Source organism: Simochromis diagramma, unplaced genomic scaffold (genome assembly GCF_900408965.1).
Source record: "Simochromis diagramma unplaced genomic scaffold, fSimDia1.1 OVJJ01000216.1, whole genome shotgun sequence".
Taxonomy (NCBI): domain Eukaryota; kingdom Metazoa; phylum Chordata; class Actinopteri; order Cichliformes; family Cichlidae; genus Simochromis; species Simochromis diagramma.
The window spans coordinates 13784931-13806412 of record NW_024386883.1 but is presented as its reverse complement, the minus strand read 5'-3'; the positions used below and the strand labels follow the sequence as shown (position 1 = coordinate 13806412).

Here is a 21482-nt window from a genome sequence, read left to right as displayed (position 1 = left end):
TACTCTGCATGTATCTAGTACTGTTTTCTTCGCGTACTTTCATTCACCATATGGATGTTTTGATGTGTTTATAGTGCTGAGGATCGGCTTTTTTATGCGTGTCCCCATTCAACCTCACGCTGAAGTTGACTGCAAACGCGACTTTGGCATGCGAGTTGGACTTGCGCACCGGAGTTCTGGATGAAAACAAGTGTTTACCTGATTGCGCTGCAAGGTGTTGAAGTTTGCATTAACGCACTGTAGCTCAGTGTAGAGATGTTAAGGTTGACGTAACCCCCCCCCTTCTTCTTCTCGGGCTCGTTAGTATTCTGGAGATCGCAGTCAGAGGACGTGAGGTCTGGCTGTTTCACGGGGAGCCAGACAACATATGACGCCTCGCTGCGTGTGACTTTGAAATCGCGTTAGCTTGTTTTGGTGGAAATTTTGCCCATATTTTTTTTTTTTTAAGGACGGCGACACTCATGCTTGTCCTTGTGTCTCCAGACGCACCAGCGTGGCTTATTTAGCCGTGATGACATCATGATGGGGGACTAGAGACACTGGTTTTTACACACGAAACAACCGTAAATCCAGTCACTGTACAGGCGCACTGCCATTGATTGACAGCCAGCTAAATGTTTGATTGGTTACCAATAATCGGCTCGCCGTAGCACGCGCAGCACACTGTGAGGTGGGGGAACTGGTAACAGATGCGATGGCAAATTGATTTGTTATCGAGTGTGTCTGATCTCTCTCTTCCCCTTTCACTCTTTTTTCCTCTTTACCCCTTAGGCAGCTTTCCCGAGACCAAACCCCCCTTCTTTCTCCTTCACTGTTACAAGGTAGCGCTACAGTGTTCATCATGCCTCAAAGTCCACCTGTGCGTTGATCAAATGAGAGCTGGCTCAAATCGGAGACCCTTGCCTGCCGTCTGTGTCGCGTGTACTTTTTTAGCAGGCACCGGTATCTGATTGCCCCCCCTCCCCGTACCATTTTGATCTCTCCGCGTTTGTGTCTGTCAGTGTGGCTCATGGTCTGGAATATTGAACGCTGTTTATTCTTGTTGTGGCTGGCTCGTCAAGGCGCGCTATGGCAGACAACTCGTGATCAGATTGATTATGCTGCCTCTCTGTGAAGTCGGCGTGATGTGGTTATTGTCAGCGGTCCATATCGTCCTCCGGGGAGGAAATCTCTCCAGGCTTAATGTACTTAATGTAGTACGTGATGTTTTGCGTAACGCATAATGTTGTGTATAATTTGTCTGGTGCGTCTGGCTAAAATTAACGCCGTCTAGACCCACGCAGCCTTTTTCCTTTATTAATAGAAAACAGACAAAGTCCCCAGACAGCAACTTTACATCCCAGTGAAGCCACAGTTTAGTTGATAACCCACAGAGCGCAACAAGCATTGATCATTTACGGGGCCATAAATCGGCGCTATTGGCATACCTGCAATAAAGATAATGTCGGGTTTTAGGCATGATCTCTGTTTACCGAGAGGCTAATTTCAGTTAGAGGAGAACCTGTGGTTTTATCATTACCTACATTCTACATCGATTTTTGTCAAGGTACGGAAAAGACAAACCGCCCAGTGCCCCAAAAGCCGGGAGAATTATTTTCCGTTACTCTCAGCACTAACAATAGGTGCAGCATCATTTACCCCCTGAATATTCAGATTCAGTGTGTTTAGATGATCTTATTTATATATTATAGAAGGTTTGGCAAGAAAAAGAAACCTTATCATTTTTTCAAGGTTTATTTTTCCTTTCTTCTTTTCTTTTCTTTTCTTCTTTCTTCCTTTTCTTTCTTTCTTTCTTTCTTCCTTTTCTTTTCTTTTTTACAAGTGTGAAGGGAGGGAAAGAGCTGCCCAAGTTGTCTGTTTCATAATCTTTAAAAATTAATTTGAAGATTATTATTAATAAAAGCAATAATAATATTACAAATTTAGACAGCATGTCACTTCTCACCAGACTTCATCTGACACACTTTGTCATTTGTCATAAGCCTGACTTATTCACTCTTCCGAAAACCTAAAAATTGGCCCTGAGTGAGCTTTTGTAGGTCAAAGGCGACACTAATCTGGTGACCATTCCTGCTTCACTTGGAGTAGGTGCAGTGGCAAATAACTGTTTAGTTAATTGGGACAATGAAGAAGCAGCATAGTTCAGTGTTAAACTGAATGTAGTGGTGAATCTGTGTATTCAATCTAAGCCAGCTTTAATAATTTTTTTGGTGCAGGTCAAAGTATAGGGTTGTGGGAGCGTGTTGCGTTGTTAACTTCAGTAATCAGGTTAACAGGAGTAGGAGGAGGACAAATTTGCGATTTTCACCATTAGCGACTGAGAGCTGTGTTTGGTACAGCAGTGTTGTGTGCTTTTGCCTCATCCTGCTTTCCTTTCCACCCATTTCTGGCCGCTGCTCTCTGCTCCCGTCTGTGATGAGAATACTGAGTAAGATGCTATTTAATTTCAGAAAGGCTGCTGATGGTCTTTGTGAACCGAGCGGCAGTGAAAACCCACAATTCACACTTGTTTAACTGGTGTACATACCGATTAGATAACTAAATGAAGACATCTTTTTAACGTAACATATGTTGGACTGATTGATATGCAGGTTGAGCATGTTGGCTCACAAATTGTTTCCCTTCAGAAATCTACAGTCAATACTCTCTGCTGAATTTAAGAACAATGCCACTGAGCGGAGTGTTTACCACACTGGCAGGATATTTGCAATTGCCTCACACTTGCCATTTAGAGAGAGAAAGAGGTGGTATGTTTTAAATAAGCGTAACAAATTCATCACATTTATTTGCAGCGTGATTGAAATAATGAAAGGCACTTGTATTTTATGATAAACTGGAATTTCAAAAATTTTTCAAAAGAGAAAGCCCTTTCATTCATTCAGATTCTGAAGGGAAGAAAAAAAAACGCAGACTGAGCATGTTGGATTTAAATGTGTAAAGACTAATATCTTTTTAACTCATGATACTTTGTACTCATGATACTCTACCAGAGCTGATTTTTTTCTCCCCTCTTGTCTTCCATACAGGTTTCATCTTGTTTACAAAGATAGCTAAAAACATTGTTGATCGGGGAAGGAGAGCCTCATGAGTCGGCCTCGTGGTTTGCATCGACATCATGGATTTAACTAAAATGGGTATGATCCAGCTTCAGAACCCCAACCACCCCAATTCCCTGCTGCAGAAGGCCAACCAGATGCGTCTGGCTGGAACTCTGTGCGACGTGGTCATCATGGTAGACAGCCAGGAGTTTCACGCTCACAGGACTGTGCTAGCCTGCACCAGCAAAATGTTTGAAATCCTCTTTCACCGCAGCAGCCAGCATTATACCCTGGACTTTCTATCACCAAAGACTTTTCAGCAGATTTTGGAGTATGCTTACACTGCCACGCTCCAGGCCAAGGTGGAAGACTTGGATGACCTTCTGTATGCAGCCGAGATACTTGAGATTGAGTACTTAGAAGAGCAATGCCTGAAGATCCTGGAAACCATCCAGTCCTCAGATGAAAATGATGCTGAGGTCAACGCTAACGATGGAAGCACAGAGGAAGACGATGAGCGCAAAGGTCACAATGGAGCCAAAAACTCAAAAAAGCATTCCATGGGGAGCCCCTATCTGTCAGGTACACAGCAAGTCTCTAACATGCCCGGGGTCGTCGACCAGAGTCCCTCCGTCTCCACTTCCTTTGGTGTCTCCACCCTGAGTCCCACCAAAGCTGCTGTGGACAGTCTGATGAGCATCGGCCAGTCTCTGCTCCAGCAGGGCTTTGGTGGTGAACAACTAGTTCACGGCAACTCCAACCAACTGATGACTGAGATCAAGACTGAGATGATGCAAGTGGATATGGGCGGCAATGGCCACGAAAGCCCACAGAACATGGAGTCCAGTGCCTCCAGCAATGGAGAACGAAGTGGGGAGGACAGGAACAGAGATGGTCCCGGAACGCCAACCAGGAGCAGCGTGATCACCAGTGCCCGTGAGCTGCATTACGTCCGTGACGAAGGCATGGGCGACTCTCAAGCTGAAGTCAGTCAGATGGGGATGGAAGCAATGGCTGGAATGACTGAGAAACATCTGGCCTCTCTCTACTCCTTACCTGTCAATCATAAATCAGATGCCATGATGTCCATGCCAGTATCCATGGCGTCCGCTCTGCCCATGTCCCCAGCCCTGGCTATGTCTATGGACTTCAGTGCCTATGGGGGACTCCTGCCTCAGAGTTTCATCCAGAGAGAATTCTTCAGCAAGCTTGGGGAGCTGGCAGTGGGCATGAAACCAGACGGCAGGAACCAGCATGAACGTTGCAATGTTTGCGGTGCAGAGCTACCAGATAATGAAGCTGTGGAGCAGCACAGGTAAGACAACTTTTCTTCCGAATATAGTCGCTTAAAATTTTTTTTTTTTTTTTTAAATTGTTTTGTTCTTGAAATTTGTGTCCCTTTTTTAGCATTTCAACTACCCTTAATCTGACTGAAATTTTGAGTGTTTATTTATGGATTCTTGATGTGCATCAGAATGTAAAAGTCTTAAGTCACTTGGCTTCATTTTACTAATTCATGATCCACATAGTAACATAATTCCTATTGTTAATAATTTAAAGTGGACAGCTTTTTGCTTTGAAATTATGAGAAATAGCAAATAGTAACATCCTTTTATAATCACAGAAACCTTAGTTTTGTGTGGCTGACAGCTCAAACTTGGAGATTTGCTCCTTCAGTAACTACCAGGCCTGTCCAGGTGACCGCCGAAGGAGTGCTGTCTTAACATTGTCCAAGACCATTAGTCACACCTTACAAGATGTGGGCGGCAGCTATCACACACACTTACCAAAGTGGAACCCCCTCATCCTGGAACCAATTCCCCTCCCCTTTCCCATAACTGCACAAGGGGGGCCTTTATTAGCTTGATAATTGGAGTAGACGGTCAGTCCAGGAAATGAGTGCTGAACCTGGGCTTTGAGACAAGGAGGTAGCTCTTGGACAGGAGAGTGACAGTAAACCAGAAAAAAAGAGTTTTTGCCCCGAAACCTCACTTGAATTACTGAAAGTTTTTCAAATCTCTCTATCCCTTTTTCTGACATAATACCCTGCTCAATTTGATATATTTCACTGGATTTCTGTCATATTTGGATTGACCCTGGTTGAGCAAGCAAACTGAATATTAATCTTGCATGACCTCTCTTTTGTGCTGTCGTAATGTTTAAGAAATTTTACTTTGAAGGCCACCTTCTCACCCTGCAGTGTTTGCTTGAATCAATGCAAAGGAATGCACAGTGGTTAAAGTTCACCGGAGGATTTGAACCTTATCACCCGTCCCATCATTCTTGAGCTGGTATCTTGGCATACATGGCTAAGCACTGAAGTGATTCAGTCCAGACTTTCAAGTTAAAGAAATATTACCGAATAGGTTTGACATACAGGAAGTCACAGTGTATATATTTGTGTGACCTTCATGATCAGAGCTAATTTTTCATTTAAGTTAAAGAGGATTTTTGCATTGACTCATATTACACGTCTAAAAATCATAAGGAGAGAAAAAGAAGTGGCTTTTGCGCATATGATCAGTTCATCCTAAGCAGGCTTTTACAGCCACTTTAAAAAAAAAGAAGCACAATAGCCTCTTCTTTAGATGCATTAATGTAGCCGAACTGCATTAACGGACAGGCTACGCTCGTCTCTGTCTTGAGAAAAAGTGTGGCGTGTGAAATGGTTGCCTGTGTTTCAAGAGGAATTTCATCAATTCACTCAAGCTGGGAAATCTTGTATCAAAGGAGATTTCCAAACCGTTTCATGCATTGATCTCGCCGCCTCACCCCATAGCATACTAATGGGTTAATTTACACCGGTTGATACACCGACACGACACTGTTTAATATTGTATGTGCTGTCCTGACAGCCTCCTGAAGTGTAGAAATCAAACATTGCATCATCCGCTGTCTGCTCTGCCATTTTGACATGAAAGGTCCGCTTCGCCTGAGATGCTTGATAATTCAGACGCTTCTCGTGTCCTCACAAACTCCACTGTGGGTCATTTGGTATCATATCCAGTCCCTGCTTCTTCTTTTTTTTTTCTTTATTTATTTATTGCTTATTTTTTATGGCTATCCTGTCACACTTGATGGGTATGCAAGATGTTTTATTTCAGACAAGTGGAGTCGTGTTCCCTCTGACTAATTACGCATCATTCCCCCGGAGCAACTGTGTCAGGGTCAGCACTGCCTCTGCAACAAACGCATAAAAAAGTTGGCAAAGTTCACTTAGGTGCGGGCAGGTCAAGCCAAACATGAGTCTAATTGTTTCCAGATGTGGCACAGGTCAGTGGTGTGAGGTGTCAATGTGGGCTTCTATGTTTAAATGAATGCACCGAAAAGTGCCCACTTCCTGTATAAATCTAGTTTCTGCAACCTTTCATAAAAACACTGAATTCATTATGTATTGGCAAAACAAGTGTAAGGAGTTGCTTATTGACTGGGGAAACGTTTGCTTCTTTTTAAGCAGCAGAGATGCTACCTTGATATTAGGTTAATGAAAGCCTTATAATGTACATCAGTTTAGAATAAATTATTATAATTGAAGGGAAAAAGCTTATATTGAATGTTATGTCAGAAGTAGATTTTTGCCTGCTTTTTCTGATATGATAGCTGATCAATTAACTTAACTTTAGACTAATTCCTTTAATGATTGACTATCTTAAGATAACTATAGATATTTGAGGATTTTGCCTTCTTTGAACTACTTTATAAGTAGTTGTGTTATCTGTATTTTACCTTGGGTATTGTAAAAGCACTGATGTTGAAAGTTTAACTTATTGTGCAAACAAAAATGTGCTTAATGAAAGGTTTACTCTGACTTATAAGTGCCTGAGTTTCCTTGTATTTAATCTAAGTCTATCTGACCATGGCAACTTTTCCCCTCCACCTTCCCTCCATCAGGCCACCAGCTCACGTCCCCACTGACAAGCCCTAGATTTATTTAGCCCACGGTGTGCATTGTTGGGGCTTTAGGCAGACAGGATTACAGCAATATTTTAGTAACCCTTGCACTGAGAAAATAATCAACACAGGAAGGGCCTGAGTGATTATTTAGAAAATAAATGCATGATGCAGGGGGCTAATTCTGCAGAGGCAGTGGGGGGGGGGCTCCTCTGCTTGGTATTCCAAACACAGCATCCAATTCACGGGAACTAGCCTTGGGTTTATCTCTTTCACTTAATCGTCCATTCTCATGCAAATGATTGACCCTCGCTGTAATGTACATCACATAAGTGAAAAAAAAGAGCCTGTTTGAAAGGAGCTTTTCCAGCATATAGCCGTTAAACATTACTGATAAGTATCAATGCTATAGCAGTGTCTTTTCATAGTACAGCCTGGGTTTATTTTTGGAGGGGCACAGGGGCGATGAATGAACGGGATAAGTCAATGAATTCCTTTTTGTCTGCTCTGTTTTCGCTCCTGTTATTTTTATTATTGATGGCAGTGTTTGGGGCAGAGGCTGGCAGCGGTGGAAATAATCACCCTCGCATTAACCTCCGCACGCGCACACACTTGTGTTCATTACTTTTCACATACACTCCCCTCAGCAGTAGCAGGCAGCGCTCACTCTTCCATTTCCTCCTCTTTTGTGGCAAAGGGGACGGAGGGCGCTCTAATACCCCAGGCCGCAGGTGTTTAAACAGCAGGCCCAAGGCCCTTATCTGTGCATATCAGAGTGGGACAGATAACCCTTGGCGCTCCTTCTTAGTAAACCAAGAGCAGATTGAGTTCAGATAGCGGTCCAATGCATTTGTTGCAGGTGATAACAATGTATGCACATACACACACGTATGTAACCTGCACACTAAGGGGAAGCTGTTGGAAGGTATAGATGTTGTTTCCTTACACAATGACATTCGGTTGCTTTGGTCACTAGCAACAATTAACCACCACCCCCATCCCCAGTGAGCTCCAATAAGCATAAAGGATGCCTGCAAGACAGTCGAAGGGACTCAATGGTACCAAATGTCAAAAAATAAATACACCTGTTTCATGACAACAAAAACACACATTTTTTGTAAATACAGTATGTCTATATACTCATATATATATATATATATATGTATATATATATATATATATATATGTATATATGTATATGTATGTATAAAAATACTTCCTTTGATATATTTTTTTCCGCACTTCACCAATTTTTCCAGTTGTAACTGTCTGGGTTAGGATTTACAAGAATACGTGTGATGGCATCCAGTAATGACAACCACTGACAAAAATATAAATCGAACAGCATGCAAATGTGGAGATGCACCAAAATAAACCCCCAAAACCTTTCGATGTCTTTATAAGATGCATATATATGTATGTGTATGTATATATAAGTCCCTTATGGTGTTGTTATGTTGTTATGGTTAGATAAAGTTATTTGAATACATATAATAAAAACTGTAAAAGCATTTAAAATTAAACTAACTTATCTTTTTAACTATTCGGATCTTTGTGATTGGTGGTCAAACTGACAATTCAGAAACGCGGAATAACATCCTCTGTGACAATCCAGTCATAGTCACCAGTGAAAAGTCACCAGTCTTTTCACTCGTGGTGATTGATAGTGCCTGTCATAAAATTGCAAAAGGACCTGTCAAAAATTTCAAACCAGCACAGCACTGCGCCTATTTTGCGACCACAGCAGTTGTAGCTTAATGTGGTAGCCAACTACCTCGGGCCATGTCGTTTTAACTCTCACGATTAGATATATTAATATTATCTCATAAGTTCCATAGCTCTTATTTCTATTAGCAGCTAGACTGAAGACTCTACAACACTGAGCAGTGTTGTTCTTTCGACATACAACAAAACCACAAGGTTCTGATGCCGTAAGAAAACTGTCTGTGCCGATCACAGTGCATAACCTCACAAATAGAGTGTGTGTGTGTGTGTGCGTATAAAAAAATCAGGCTGTTGCTGTTGTTTGAGAGGTGACATCCGGTATAGTTTGTGCAAAATCCCCAGACAGCAGTCCAGAGTGTTTGTTGACTTGAAAATAACAGCCCTTCTGTATCCTGCTCATCTTAAGTGTAAAAAGTAGGGGAAAAAACTACATGTGCTAACAATAAAGGATAAATATCTGTGCTTTGAAGTGGGTAGTCAGATATTTGCTTCATTGTCACAGTCTTACTCACTGAATACAGTATGTCGCCTTTGATCTTAAATAAGAATGACTAAGAGAGCAGCAGACTTTTGATTCTAACCTGTAAAACTGTGCAAGCATTTTCCTGCTTCCTGAAAGTAGCTGGGCAACAAAGCATCCATTACATGGCAGTGGATTACCCTCTATTTGAAATCACTCAGTGAGTTAAGTCTCCCCTGCTTGCACTCAGAGGTACAGTACATGTTGGTGTAATAATCCAATAGCACAAAAAGCCTCACTCAACGAAAAACACCTCTCCAAGAAACACCTAAGCCACAGACAACAGCAGAGGGCTTATTCAAGTCTGGCTGCCACATCATTTCCCTTTTATCCTCGCACAGGTGCTTTCTTTTTTTTGCCCCTATTGGAGGTGCGGTGTTTGTTTGTGCCCCTAAGGAACTGCCGCTTTGACCAGGCCCGTGGTGATAGCCAGAGCCGAGGCAGCTGCTGGCTGAGTCCCAATTATAGACAGGCTTTAAAAGGCTCTGGTTGAACCGTAAAGATTTACACCGCCATCGCTGTGATCTCAGATCTGGGCTCTGTCCTCACTGTCAGGATAGGGAGATGTATCGATTAAAGACTTAACTCAGGGGGCTGCATCTTGTGGAATATACTACACGCACACAAGCGTGCAGATCAAGCGTCTTATTGTCCTACACTGTGATGTCATCAGGTGGCACAGGAAAGCAGTCTTTTTAGAGAGGGCGGGGGGAAAAGATGCTTCTTTTGGAAACGGTGTGGCGGTGGTAAGAAATAAGATAAGTAAGAGAAGGGCAGCACCAAGATAGGGGTTGGGGGATACCAATATGCAGACAGTGGCTGTGGCAATGGAGGGTGGCGATCTAATCAAGCAGCAGATTAGATCGCCTTCCTCCCTGAGATAAGAGTGGAGGGAGTGTGCTTGTGCAATAAAAGTTAGCAGCTTGACTCGGTGTGACCAGCTGCCTCTGTGTGGCTAACAGCGCTCAGCAGACGTGGCCTTTGCTGATGCGGTCTGGCTTGGAGTGCTATGAAGCAAATACACTGAGGCCCCTATCTTTTGTCTATGTGGGGGAACTTGTGGTTTGGAGAGAGGGTTAATGATAACATACTGTACTCTAAGTTGGCCTTCTTTGTACCCATGCAAGCATGTGGATTTTTTTTCTCTTGTATTTTTTTGAGAGGCCAGGGTGGGGACTCAAGGGGAGTGCTAATTACTGCTAGTTATCAGGTGACATGCAAATGCATTATCACCCCTAACTTCCCGATGTGTATCTCTAGTCCCAGAAGCTGCAGTGCGAGTGTTGGCAGGAGGAGAGGCTGTGGCACAAAGGCTGTGTGTAAATTACCGCACAGATAAATGCATAAGCAGAGTTTCTCTATTTTACAATCTGCCTTTTGGCAGACTTTTCTTACTGTATTAAGGTCCATGCATCCATTGTCAGCTTTCCCATTAAATAAGAAAAAGTCAATAGAATTAGAATGATCTGACCTTAAAGCTCAGTGGGTTTTAGTTCTGGTTCATGGAGCCCTTCCTCTGTTCTCCTGGACCTGAACGCTGTGGGTTCTAATCCCATCGATATCCCATTAGCATCCCCTCTCCGGGTCCCCGCCACATGAAAGAAGATGTGCCGGTTCCCTCTCTCTGATTCTATCACTCTGGCGGACCGTAGGGAGGACGGCCACAATGAGTAAATGTGCTGAAGCCAAAGGGCCAACCCAAGTGTGCTCACAAATGTCCTGTGAGTAAGCGTCTGTGTGTATGTGTGTGAAATAGCTGCCACCGCCACCTCGGAGGCCCCCTAGCCTCCCTGGGAAGTATCAAACCGGAGCCCTTCGCAGCTTCAAGCGAGAGAGCTACTAATTAGCCTCTTTGTTGCCACTTGAATGGTTTGCCAGAGATTGGCAAGGGGCCCCAATGGAGTGATACCAGCACACTAAGAAGCTGGTCATAAAAATTACCCCCCATTCTCTCCACCATCACCTGTCACAAAGGAGCTCTCAGGTAGGAAAATGAGGCCAGAACAGCACAACGTGAGCTTTTTATCCTTCTCTTTAGAGACTGACGGATGATGTTTGCTCAACAGGTTGATTCTGGGTTCGTGCTAGCTATCTGCTCATAAGCTGGGAGGGCAAGGCCACATATAATTGCAACAGCTTTAATGTTATTGATAGCATAAGCTCAGCGTTCTCCTCTTTAAATTGCTGAGTGAGAAGTCGAGTTAACATCGAGTAGCAAATCGATATGCAAAATCAGATTATTTTAGAAGTGCTGCTGATGTAAGCCAGGTTATTGGCTTGTTTAAGTGAACGCACAACCACTTTTCTCTATAGGTAAAAAAAAAAAGAAAAAACAGTGTGGGTGAGTTTCACAATTAAGTACCCTGAACAAGAACTAATATGGCATAAAGAACCACCAAATCAATACTTTGCACAAAAGAGTTGTTTGCTACAAGAACATTATCAGATTTTGTGGGTTATGAGATTTATTTGTTTTCTTAGTGTTCCTTGAGACAGTTATCCAAACAAAAGTTAATAGTTCCATACTCCCTAATTTATGCTGTAGTATTTATTTCAACACACTAATTGGAAGAACAAGAATTTGAGTAAATAATGTTAGAGGTGGTGCTTTTTATGTTTTTTAGATTACATCATTGATTAACCTCTAAAAACATTATTACTATAATAATTTACATTGAGTATTTCTTCACGGGTTTGTCAGGAATCTCAGCCCTGACCCTGAACCTTAAATAAGAGGCTACAAGAGTTAAATACTTTCTTAAAGGTTGTATTACTGAAGATGAATGTGATTATGTTATAACAAAGCAGCCTGTCTGACTGTCAGACTATTCAAAATGCTCTCCGATCCATACTTCTGGCAACTGACATGCTGCTCGGCGAGCGCCGTGGCAGGAGTGCAATGAATGTCAAGGCGACTTGCAGCTTTAGCCCTGACCGACACATTTTAAGCTCCGCTGTAATCCAGGAGGGATCAGTTGGGTAAATCATGGCATAAAGCTTAAAACCATAATTGATTTATGTATTTGCTGACCGAAGACGCCCAGAGAGATTAACGGAGGGAGAGAGCCGATGATGGATATGCCGACCCCCTCGTGCAGCCTGCGTGCTAGGTGGGGGGATGAATTCAATTGAAGGGAGATTTGTCAGCTTGAAAAGGAAGAATGTCTAAAAACAGAGTGAGAGTCTGAGAATAGTCGCACTGGAGTTGCATTTAAAACTTCAATCTGTATGTAAGTGTCTGTATTTTTTTGTTGTTGTCAGCTTTAGTAGCTGATTAAATTAAACTTGTGCCAAAACAGGCTTGGTGTGATCAGTAGATTTGATTAGCCTCCAATTCGTTCACATATTTTAATGTTGTCCTGATAAGTGCTGACACACATGATAGCCACTGTAGAAATATTATCATATCATGAATCCAATTTCTTTCTCTTTTTTTTTTTTTTTTGAGAAATGAGAAAATTTCTCATGTTAATTTTTCTGTTACTTTAAGTGTTATATTTAAAATCAAATTTAAATTTTTCTTTCTTTAAGGCAGCCAAATTATTCTTCATTTAATGTTAATCTAATTTAATATTCCCCTCACAGCCAACAGTATTTTTACTGATTACATGACCTTGGTGTGATAGCTGCTGTTACCCACTGTTGATTTATTTTTATACATTTATAAAAATGACAATAAGGATATATAGTATGTAACTCTATGTAGCATTTACATTCCTGTGCTGATCATAGACATGTCTTCGTAAAAAGACATCATCAATCTCACATTAATTGGCATTATAATTTCCAGATTGTCACTGATGAGCTACTTGACACTCATTTAATTGGTCAGATGGCGACTTTGGTGTAGCCAGCACGTGAATTTCTCTGACACCCTATGAATCCTCTCTTTCTTGTTTACTGCCCGACTGTCAGACATCTCCAAGGTCTTTCTTGACCATTTCCAGATTGTTTCGTGTTTGTCTGTTTGTCCCTGGGCCCCGAAAGGCGAGAGTGGGATAGTAAAAAGAAGGAGGGAGAAAAAAAAAGCCATTCCATTTCCTGGACTGATCGCTGAAGCGGATTGCTCTGACATGTCATGACTCAAACAGCATCATTTCTGCCACTCCTGTCTCGGTGCTGACCTTACAAATGATGCTGTAGGCTCCCGCCATATGCCATTAAGCATGCTGTAAAATGGGATGGGGTTTTATCCCCCTTCAAGCGTGCAACAGCGCGCGCGCACCCCCCCGCAGCTTTCACTCTCTGTTCTCACCTCTCGGAAAACAAAAAGGAGATTACAGGAGTGTTTTTCTCTCTCATAGTTTTGTCCATATACTTTTTTTTCTCCTCTTCCATTCCCAGCTTGTGTTTTATTGCCTCCTGTGAGTGTTGGTCTGAGGCAAGGAGCTGAAGCTTCCCTAACAGGTGTTTGGGTGCTTATCACACACGTCTGTGCCCTTATCTCTAGCCCTCAGCTTCCTGCATCCTCTCTCTTGCATGCCTCAGAGTGGGGATATATTTCACTTAGCCTCTGACCCAAAACCTTCCTCTCTATCTCTTTGGGTCTCTCTTCCTCCTTCGCTCGCTTGCTCTTGCTAACACACTCTCTCTCTCACACACACACTCTCACACACACACACACACACACACACACACACACACACACACACACACACACTGTGTGATAGACGAAACGAGACTGTGAAGACATTTCATCATTTTAACGCAACTTGACTTTCTTTGATCATTTCGTTTTCTTCATATTAATCATAGCCCGCAGTATGCTCCTTAAATTGAAGATTCTTGGGAATAAGTAAGAGTGCAGCAACAATTACTTTAGTTATCAGCATCTCTTCTTGTTTATTTTCTGTAATAATTGATCAGCGGTGAAGGATGTGAGACGTCAAGAAATGGTGAAGAATTCCAGCTTTTGGCCGAGGCGATGTTCTTAAAAAAGTTTCGGTTTTTCCAAGTTACATGTTTTGTTAATTACGAAAAAATTGTGTTGCCCCACCAAAATCAAATGGTATCCTCCAACTGGCATAGGCTGTTATAGAGAGGGAGAAAAAAACCTTGAATTACAGCGTAAATATTTTAGTGGCTTTGGCACAGGGGCAGCTTTGATGTTGTTCAGACCCGTGAGTTTGATGCAGCATTTTGTCAGAGTGATTGGTCTCAGGCTTTAGCCCTGCCTCCACATTCCCTCCATCCTTCCCTACTCCCAAGCCCCACACAGGGACAAAGGCTAAAGTGTCTGTGGGATGGGGTTGTGATGGTGGTTTGGAGGGGGTTGACCCCATCCAAGGACCTGACAGGGGCCCTTCTTTTTTTTTTTTTTTTCTTTCCATAATCCCCATTCTGAGTGGGTACAGAGGGGAGAGAACCCGCACTCTAACACCCATGAGAGACTCTATTGTGAGTAGCAGGCTCTGTTACAGTAGGACGGATGCAGGGGTCTAAGGCCCAGATAAACGCTGGGGTCAGCCAGGCCCCCGTTATTTACAGTAGACCCTTTCATTGGCCGCCTGAAACAGGAGCCTGTGGAGGTGGTGGCGGCGGGGCTTCAGGGGACGATCACTGTTTGTGCTCAGCCAGGCCTCCACTATAGGTCAAAGAGCACGGGGGGGTGGGGCCACAGGGGTTACAGACCTGACTTTTGTCTGTGCGTTGGGGGAGTTGCTGCTTCATCGAGGAGAAGAAAAGGTGTTGGGGGTGGGAAGGGTTGTGTCCGTCCAAAAACGGCAGCCAAGATGACTTCCATGAACACTTTTCTATAATGTGACATAACTAGATTTAGATCTAAAGGAAAAAAGAGCAAAACTGTGTGTCAAAGGTATGTTAATAATGTGTGTACATTTTTTTTCATACATTATATTTCTTATACAACAAAGTCCAGCACTGTACATGAAGCTTAATAATTCTAAAATCAAGGAATTATTTTTATTTATTTTACATTATTTCAAGACGATTGGATTAAAGTGTAGATATTTTTGCACAACAATATGTAAGTTAGTATTTAACCTCATTGTACAGCAAATTATTTATCACAACAATTAATTCTGCCCCAGAACTAACAGTTTTAGAGTCTTCATTATTTCAAATTGCAGTTTGGTTCAACATTTGTCGTCTGGGCTGAAGATATTGTTAGTACCAACTCAAACTGGCATTTATATTTCAAGTTTTACTTTATTTTAGGCAATGAATATTTTATTTTTGATGTCATTCTTTCAAAAACTAATCAATTAATACGTTTGGAAGTTTCTCAGATTATTAAAGACATGTTTATTTTTGCCCATTTTCTTTTTTTTTTCCTGGACAATAATAACACTTTGCTAGAAAACAAGATGAAATTCTGCAGAACTGTCCAACACAAAGAGCAATGGCAGCAGTATAAAAGCAAAATATTTTATTTTAATTTTTTTTTATCGTTTTTGCCAGGTGAAAAAAACCTGAAAATTCAGCACCGTCACAAATAACCGCATGCCTGTTTCAATTGTCCTGCAGTGACTCGGTGACCTACATAAGCGCAGCTAAAAACACGTCCTGCCATAGAAGGTAAAGAAACATAGCCTTTAAAAGAAAACAAAGGTGTTAGCTACTTGCTGTAACCCGATGCTTCAGATTTAGTTAGGTCATCTTCATTGTCCCGTGACATTCAATTCTCTGTAATAATCCCTTTTTTGTGACAAATCCAAAGTCCAAATGGTCAAAGCAAGTCTCCTCTACACTTAAAATAGTTGCTGTCAAGTGCATTTATTAACCTTAATCTGATCCGATCCATTACCAACCTAATTCCTGTTTGCTGTCTGTCATTAAGAAATGAGAACTTGCCAATGTCCAACATAGCACGAGAAAGTAAACTGGTACCATCTGCCAGAAGACTCGGGCGTAATCTTACCATAATCTTAGTGTCAACCTTCCACGTTATGAGGCTAGGATGGAGGGAAAGCCAAGCGGAGACATACAATAAGGACAGCCGTCTCTCAGGCATTCATTTGGCGGAACAGATTTAGTTATTTTTTCTTGGACAAAGACAGGAGGGGTTAAAGGTCAGCAGGCGAGAACTTTACAGATGAAGTGGGGTGTGGTGGGGGTGTGTAGAAGTTTTATTTGACCCTGCACCTCTCACCCCTATTGTCCTGTAAGAACACAATAGGTTCTGTCAAACTCAAGCGGTCAGCGTTTCGGCCAAGCCTGCTGAGCCACAGAAGTGCAATCAGAGATTTTAAATATGGCTGAAGGACGCTACAGATGACCAGTCAGGAGACAAAGATAAAGAAGAGATTTGTCTTCTCAAAAGTATTTTTCTTACGTGTAAGAAGGAACATTTGTGAGTGTTTAATATTTGTTTTACTACAGTACGACTACTCCGGAACATTTTTTGAAACATTGGTAATTAATAGTTTCACATTCCTATTTTACATATAGAAATGTAACGGGTGATAAAAATGAGTTATTACAAATGAGAATGCTATAATACATGATTAAAGCATCCTGTGAAAATGCATCAGTGTTCCATAATTAAATAATGTGAATTTTCCTGATATTTAAAAGTGCAATTTACTGAGAGCTGCCTAAATAATAATCAGATGAAGTAAAAAAAAAAAAAAAATTGTCTTATAATTGTCTTGCTTAAATCATTGTCTTAGTCATCTGAAAAGTTACAGTTTTCAATAATATCTATTGTGTATTTTTCATCAAGAGTTTTACAATAAAATGGGGAATAATAATGCTGTGAAAATATGGGAAATAATAGTAGGTCCAAAAAAAAAGTTAAAAAATCATATATTTCTTTCAGAGTGATAAAAGGCAGTTGGTTGCGTTCTGATTGGCCATAAAAAGCCACATTTTTAACACAGAGCTCTGGTGCAACTAGGCTATATGTCAACAGCTACTTTTCTGTAACAGTGACTGTGGCAGCTTGCGTTGTAAATGCCAAAGTCTTGCTGACATTTTTCCACCTCAAAAGAAAGGGGGAAGAATGCAAAAAAGTAAAAATATATAGGATCAGAGAGCAGAACTGCAGCGTGAAAAGGGCTCTCTGGCCTTACATTCTCTCTGCTTATGTCTTGCTTTCTGTCCTCTAAATACCCTTGACATATGGAGGAGATCAAAAGAAAGGGAGAGATGAGGGTTGCATGTGTGTGTCAAGGTACAATGCAGGCCATAGCGAGGCCTTACAAACAGAGGATGTGGTGTGGAGTTTGAGTTCTCACAGTCTCTTTTTTTGATTTGCTTTGGTTGTTGTCATTGATGTTTTTTGGTTTGTTTGTTTTTTTACTGGAAGTATCTGGATAGGGTGTCATTTTAATTAAACCTTTGCCAAAAATCCCCAAAAATTGTTTTTTGTTTATTTTTTTAAAGAATTTCAAGCACCTAATATCTTTTTTCTCTTAATGCTAATATAGGTCTATTGAATTCGCAGCTCTTTGTGATTGATAGCTGCATATTCAATTGTGAGGGAAGCAGCAAAATATATATATATATATATATAAATATATATATATATATATATATATATATATATATATATATATATATAAATATATATTTTTTTCTGTACGTATATACCTGCGATACCGGAACAGGGATTTAACAGGGGAAAAAAGCCCAGAGTATTTCCGTTCACCGTTCCAGGCTGGTGGTAGGTAACTGTTGTCAGGAAGGAGCCTCATTAAATGGTCCATTAATGAAGGCTTTATGGAATACAACAGTAAACACCACTTCGCTCACAAACATAATTTTTTGACTGGCTTTTCTTTTGAGATGTCAAGCCTGGCATCGTCTTTCTCCTAAACTCTCAAAGCTGTAAAGGCTGGTCAGTTTGCTGTAATAGCCTGCAATATGGCGAATGGGCCTGTACAGGCGTTCAGAGGTCAGTGGACATGGTACAGCTTTCACATGGCCCTGAGGTCCTGACCCCCACCTTTGTTGGCCGTAGTTACCCCCCTCTTCCCAGCAAGGACCGAAGCCCTTTGAGCCAAGCCCTCAACCCCCTGCAGTGCGCGCCCCTTCAGCACATTAATAGTGGCACTGGAACTAATTGCCCAACCTTAGATGTGCTTGAGACCCAGATTGCCTCAGCTGCCAGCGCGCCACAAACCCCCCAACACTCCACCCCAAACAGAAGAAAACCTTCAAAAGAAGAATTGCAAAATTGCTGGTTTCTCTGCCCAGTCCTTTGGTAAAACACAGCTCTTCTCCTCAAAGGGCTTCATTTATTTCTTTGTGTTACTGTAAATGTGCATCCATTCAAGCTTGTTTTGAAAACATCGCCCTCCCTTTTTGCGCCGCGCTCTCGATTTTTGTCTCGCCATTCACTGATGGCTTGGTTTTGCTTTTATTCCTGCGAGAGGACTGACAAGTACTCACTATGTACCTCGCGCCTTGGCGAGACCTTCCCACACATGCCATCCACCGCCATTTTGTTGCTAACCCCGTCAGGCACGATAAAGCGCCAAATCACCCTTTTGTATTCGGCACACGTATCGGTAATCCATCCCATCATTCTAAAATATTTTCTTTCAGGCGTGCGCTTTGAACTATGAATTGCAGTACTGGTGTAAAGTGGTGTCTAGCACCAGACTGTTGCTGTTCACACTGTCACGTCTGCCGTCTCCTCCGCTGCAGTCAGCCTCACCCGAGTTCAAAGAGACACTGAAAGAGAGGGAAGCAGTCTGATGGGCGTTTTATGATTTTATTGGGTCAGAGGAAGCATTGTTGGGAAGGTGTTGGTTCGTTGTCTGTGCTCAATCTTTCGTAATGTGTCTACAGACTGTGGCGGTCTGCTTGTTTTTGGATGCATTTGCCTATAAGACATGTTCTCACGGCATTAAGTGCTGCTTTACTGGCATGGAAATGTGCGTTTCTGGCTCATCTAATGTCTCTTTGTCAGTTGCAGCAGAGAGACGGCAAAGGAATATGGTACCTTTTTATCAGGTAAATGGAAACATCAAAGCGGATCATTTCTAATGGATGGTCAGATTAACTGCACACAAGAGAACGTGTGTCATGGCCATATGTAGATAATAATAATAATAATAATAATAAATAATAAAGCTTTCTAACTCTATCATGTTATGTTCAGTGTGTCTACAGGAAAAAACATAGATTCTGGTAATAAAGCAAAGAAAAACCTTTCAGCTATTGTTGGTTTTGTGCACATGGAACAAAACAAAATGCAAACATGCTCACTGTTAAGGGCTTAAACTGTTAGATTTTCCAAAAAATACTAGCTGCCTTACACAAAGAGTCACCTTTGTACTGTGCAAACACATTGAGGGATAGGTTTCAGTCAGGGTGTGACTGGCAAAAACATGAATGATATTGTTTGACAGCTTTACTTCAACTTTATATATTCTGATGGTCTATTAATCCCAGTTTAAGGATCACGATGTTTGCCAAGTCCCAAAGCAGAAAAAACAAATACTTTTAATCACGCAATGTCAAGTCACAAATAAATTAATACAGGACATATTAGCAGTGTTGGTAATGACAGCGTGTTTTCTGCTGAAATATCCAGCTTCTAAGTAAGGTGTAATTTGAGTGCCTTGTTGACTGGTGCAGTTCAGACAGCACAACATTTCATCAACTACTATTTAGCCTGTTTAACCTTATCGGTGGAGCCATCTAGACCTTTGGCTATGATGTTAGTTACATAGCACAGACAGGAACAGTAAAGGCTGGGCTTTTTAGATGTAGAACATTTTTAAACAAAACCAGATTCAAGCATTGAATCTTACAGAAAAGGCTTTATAGCACTTCATGGAAGTCATGAGCATCAATAAAAATAGTAGTAGCCTTTTAATGCGGGAGATGGTGTCATAGCGAAACTTTATTTTCTCTATAAAAGACTTCCTTTCTTTTAATTAATCGAGTTTTTAATGTAGCTAGTGAAAGTGCACGGGTGGAAAGTAGTGCTGTATTGAATTTTTAACCATAATTTCAAATGTCCATGTGCGATAAGGCACTGGTTTGGCAACCTCGCTGTGGTTGTCGTGTAACGTGTATATACACACCAAACATGCTGTGTTTTTGTGGAAATTTGTCCTAAAAACACAGTATGAAAAAAGCTGACATGAAGCAATGAGGGGCTGGTCCTTATGGTCAAAGAAAAGAAAGAAACAGAAATACTGGGTTCTCTCGAGAAGGCAGGAGCAGCGAGAAATTTCATGGTTTTGAGCCATGAGTTGAAGCTGTATCACGACCGCTTTCGTACGTATTTCAGGATGTCAGCGGGGCTGTTTTGAGCTCTTGTTTGTGGAGTTGAGACCAGATCTGAGGAGGCAGAGAAATAATTTCAAAGAGTTGATTGACCCAGAGCAGAATCTGGTTCTGTGTCGAAAAATTGAACTTGCAAAAAACATAAACGCCAATGGATTCAGCAAAATCACATGGTGTGAATTGCCTGTATTAAGAATAAGTGAGTTTGAAAAATATTTTTAATGCATTTACAGCCTTAAGACTCAAAATATAGAGCGGTGAATCCGAAAAAGTTGATTCTGTTCACCTGGACGTCACATGGATGAGTGACAAAACGTTTCTCGCACTGAAACTGCTACGTCCATATGAACAGAATTAACTTTTTGGGATTTCCTTGCTGTCGAAAATACAGTTTGTTGGCACATGTTGCGACAGCGATACTCTGTATTTGATTTAATACAAAACAAGAAAAAATGAATCGGCATTAGCTCTCCAACTTAAGCTTCCATATGGAAAAATCCCAGAAATCCCAGCTACGGCACAAAGAGATTTCATGTCGCCGGCCACTAGCTAGCTTTTGTTCACCTGCTAGAGCAGCAATGGATTGACATAGCAAATTGAACACAAAGGAGCAATGGCAACAGATTATTGCATTGCAGACAAAGAATGTTTGTACTTTGCAGATATAATGCCAGTTCAGGTGTGATTTAAGTCTCAGACCATAGTGTTAAATAAAACTCTCCACTGAAACCAAAAGTTATTGAATTCTTTGAGGCTTAGCAACTCTTTAAAGACCTAGTAGCAGGTCCTTTCACAAGTATTCAAGTTATGTCCTTGCTTTACAGAGCTAGTATTTCATAATCTACACTTTGACTGAACCAAGGTAACTGTTCCCATACCATCAATCTACATAGATTTAAAAAATATATATCCATGGACACATTGTGACTGAATATATATTTTAAAATGGCTACATTTCGTAATCTTTCAACTTTGCTTCAATGCCACAGCTTTTCAGCGTTATTTCATTCACATTTATGTAGGTTGTATTCATATCCAACCTCCATCAGTGACACACATTTATATACAGCTGTATCAAAAAAAAAAACAAGCATTGCAGACCA

General features: G+C 41.4%; 1 protein-coding gene across 1 annotated transcript in view; it reads left to right on the top strand.

Annotated features, from left to right (window-relative positions):
• The window catches only part of zbtb16a (zinc finger and BTB domain containing 16a), a 138495-nt gene that overhangs the window by 189 nt on the left and 116824 nt on the right, over positions 1 to 21482 (top strand). The window contains exon 2 of the mRNA XM_040032648.1: positions 3027 to 4353. Within this exon, the coding sequence (XP_039888582.1) occupies positions 3116 to 4353 (1238 nt within the window). The 5' untranslated portion in view covers positions 3027 to 3115. The remainder of the gene's footprint in view (positions 1 to 3026; positions 4354 to 21482) is intronic.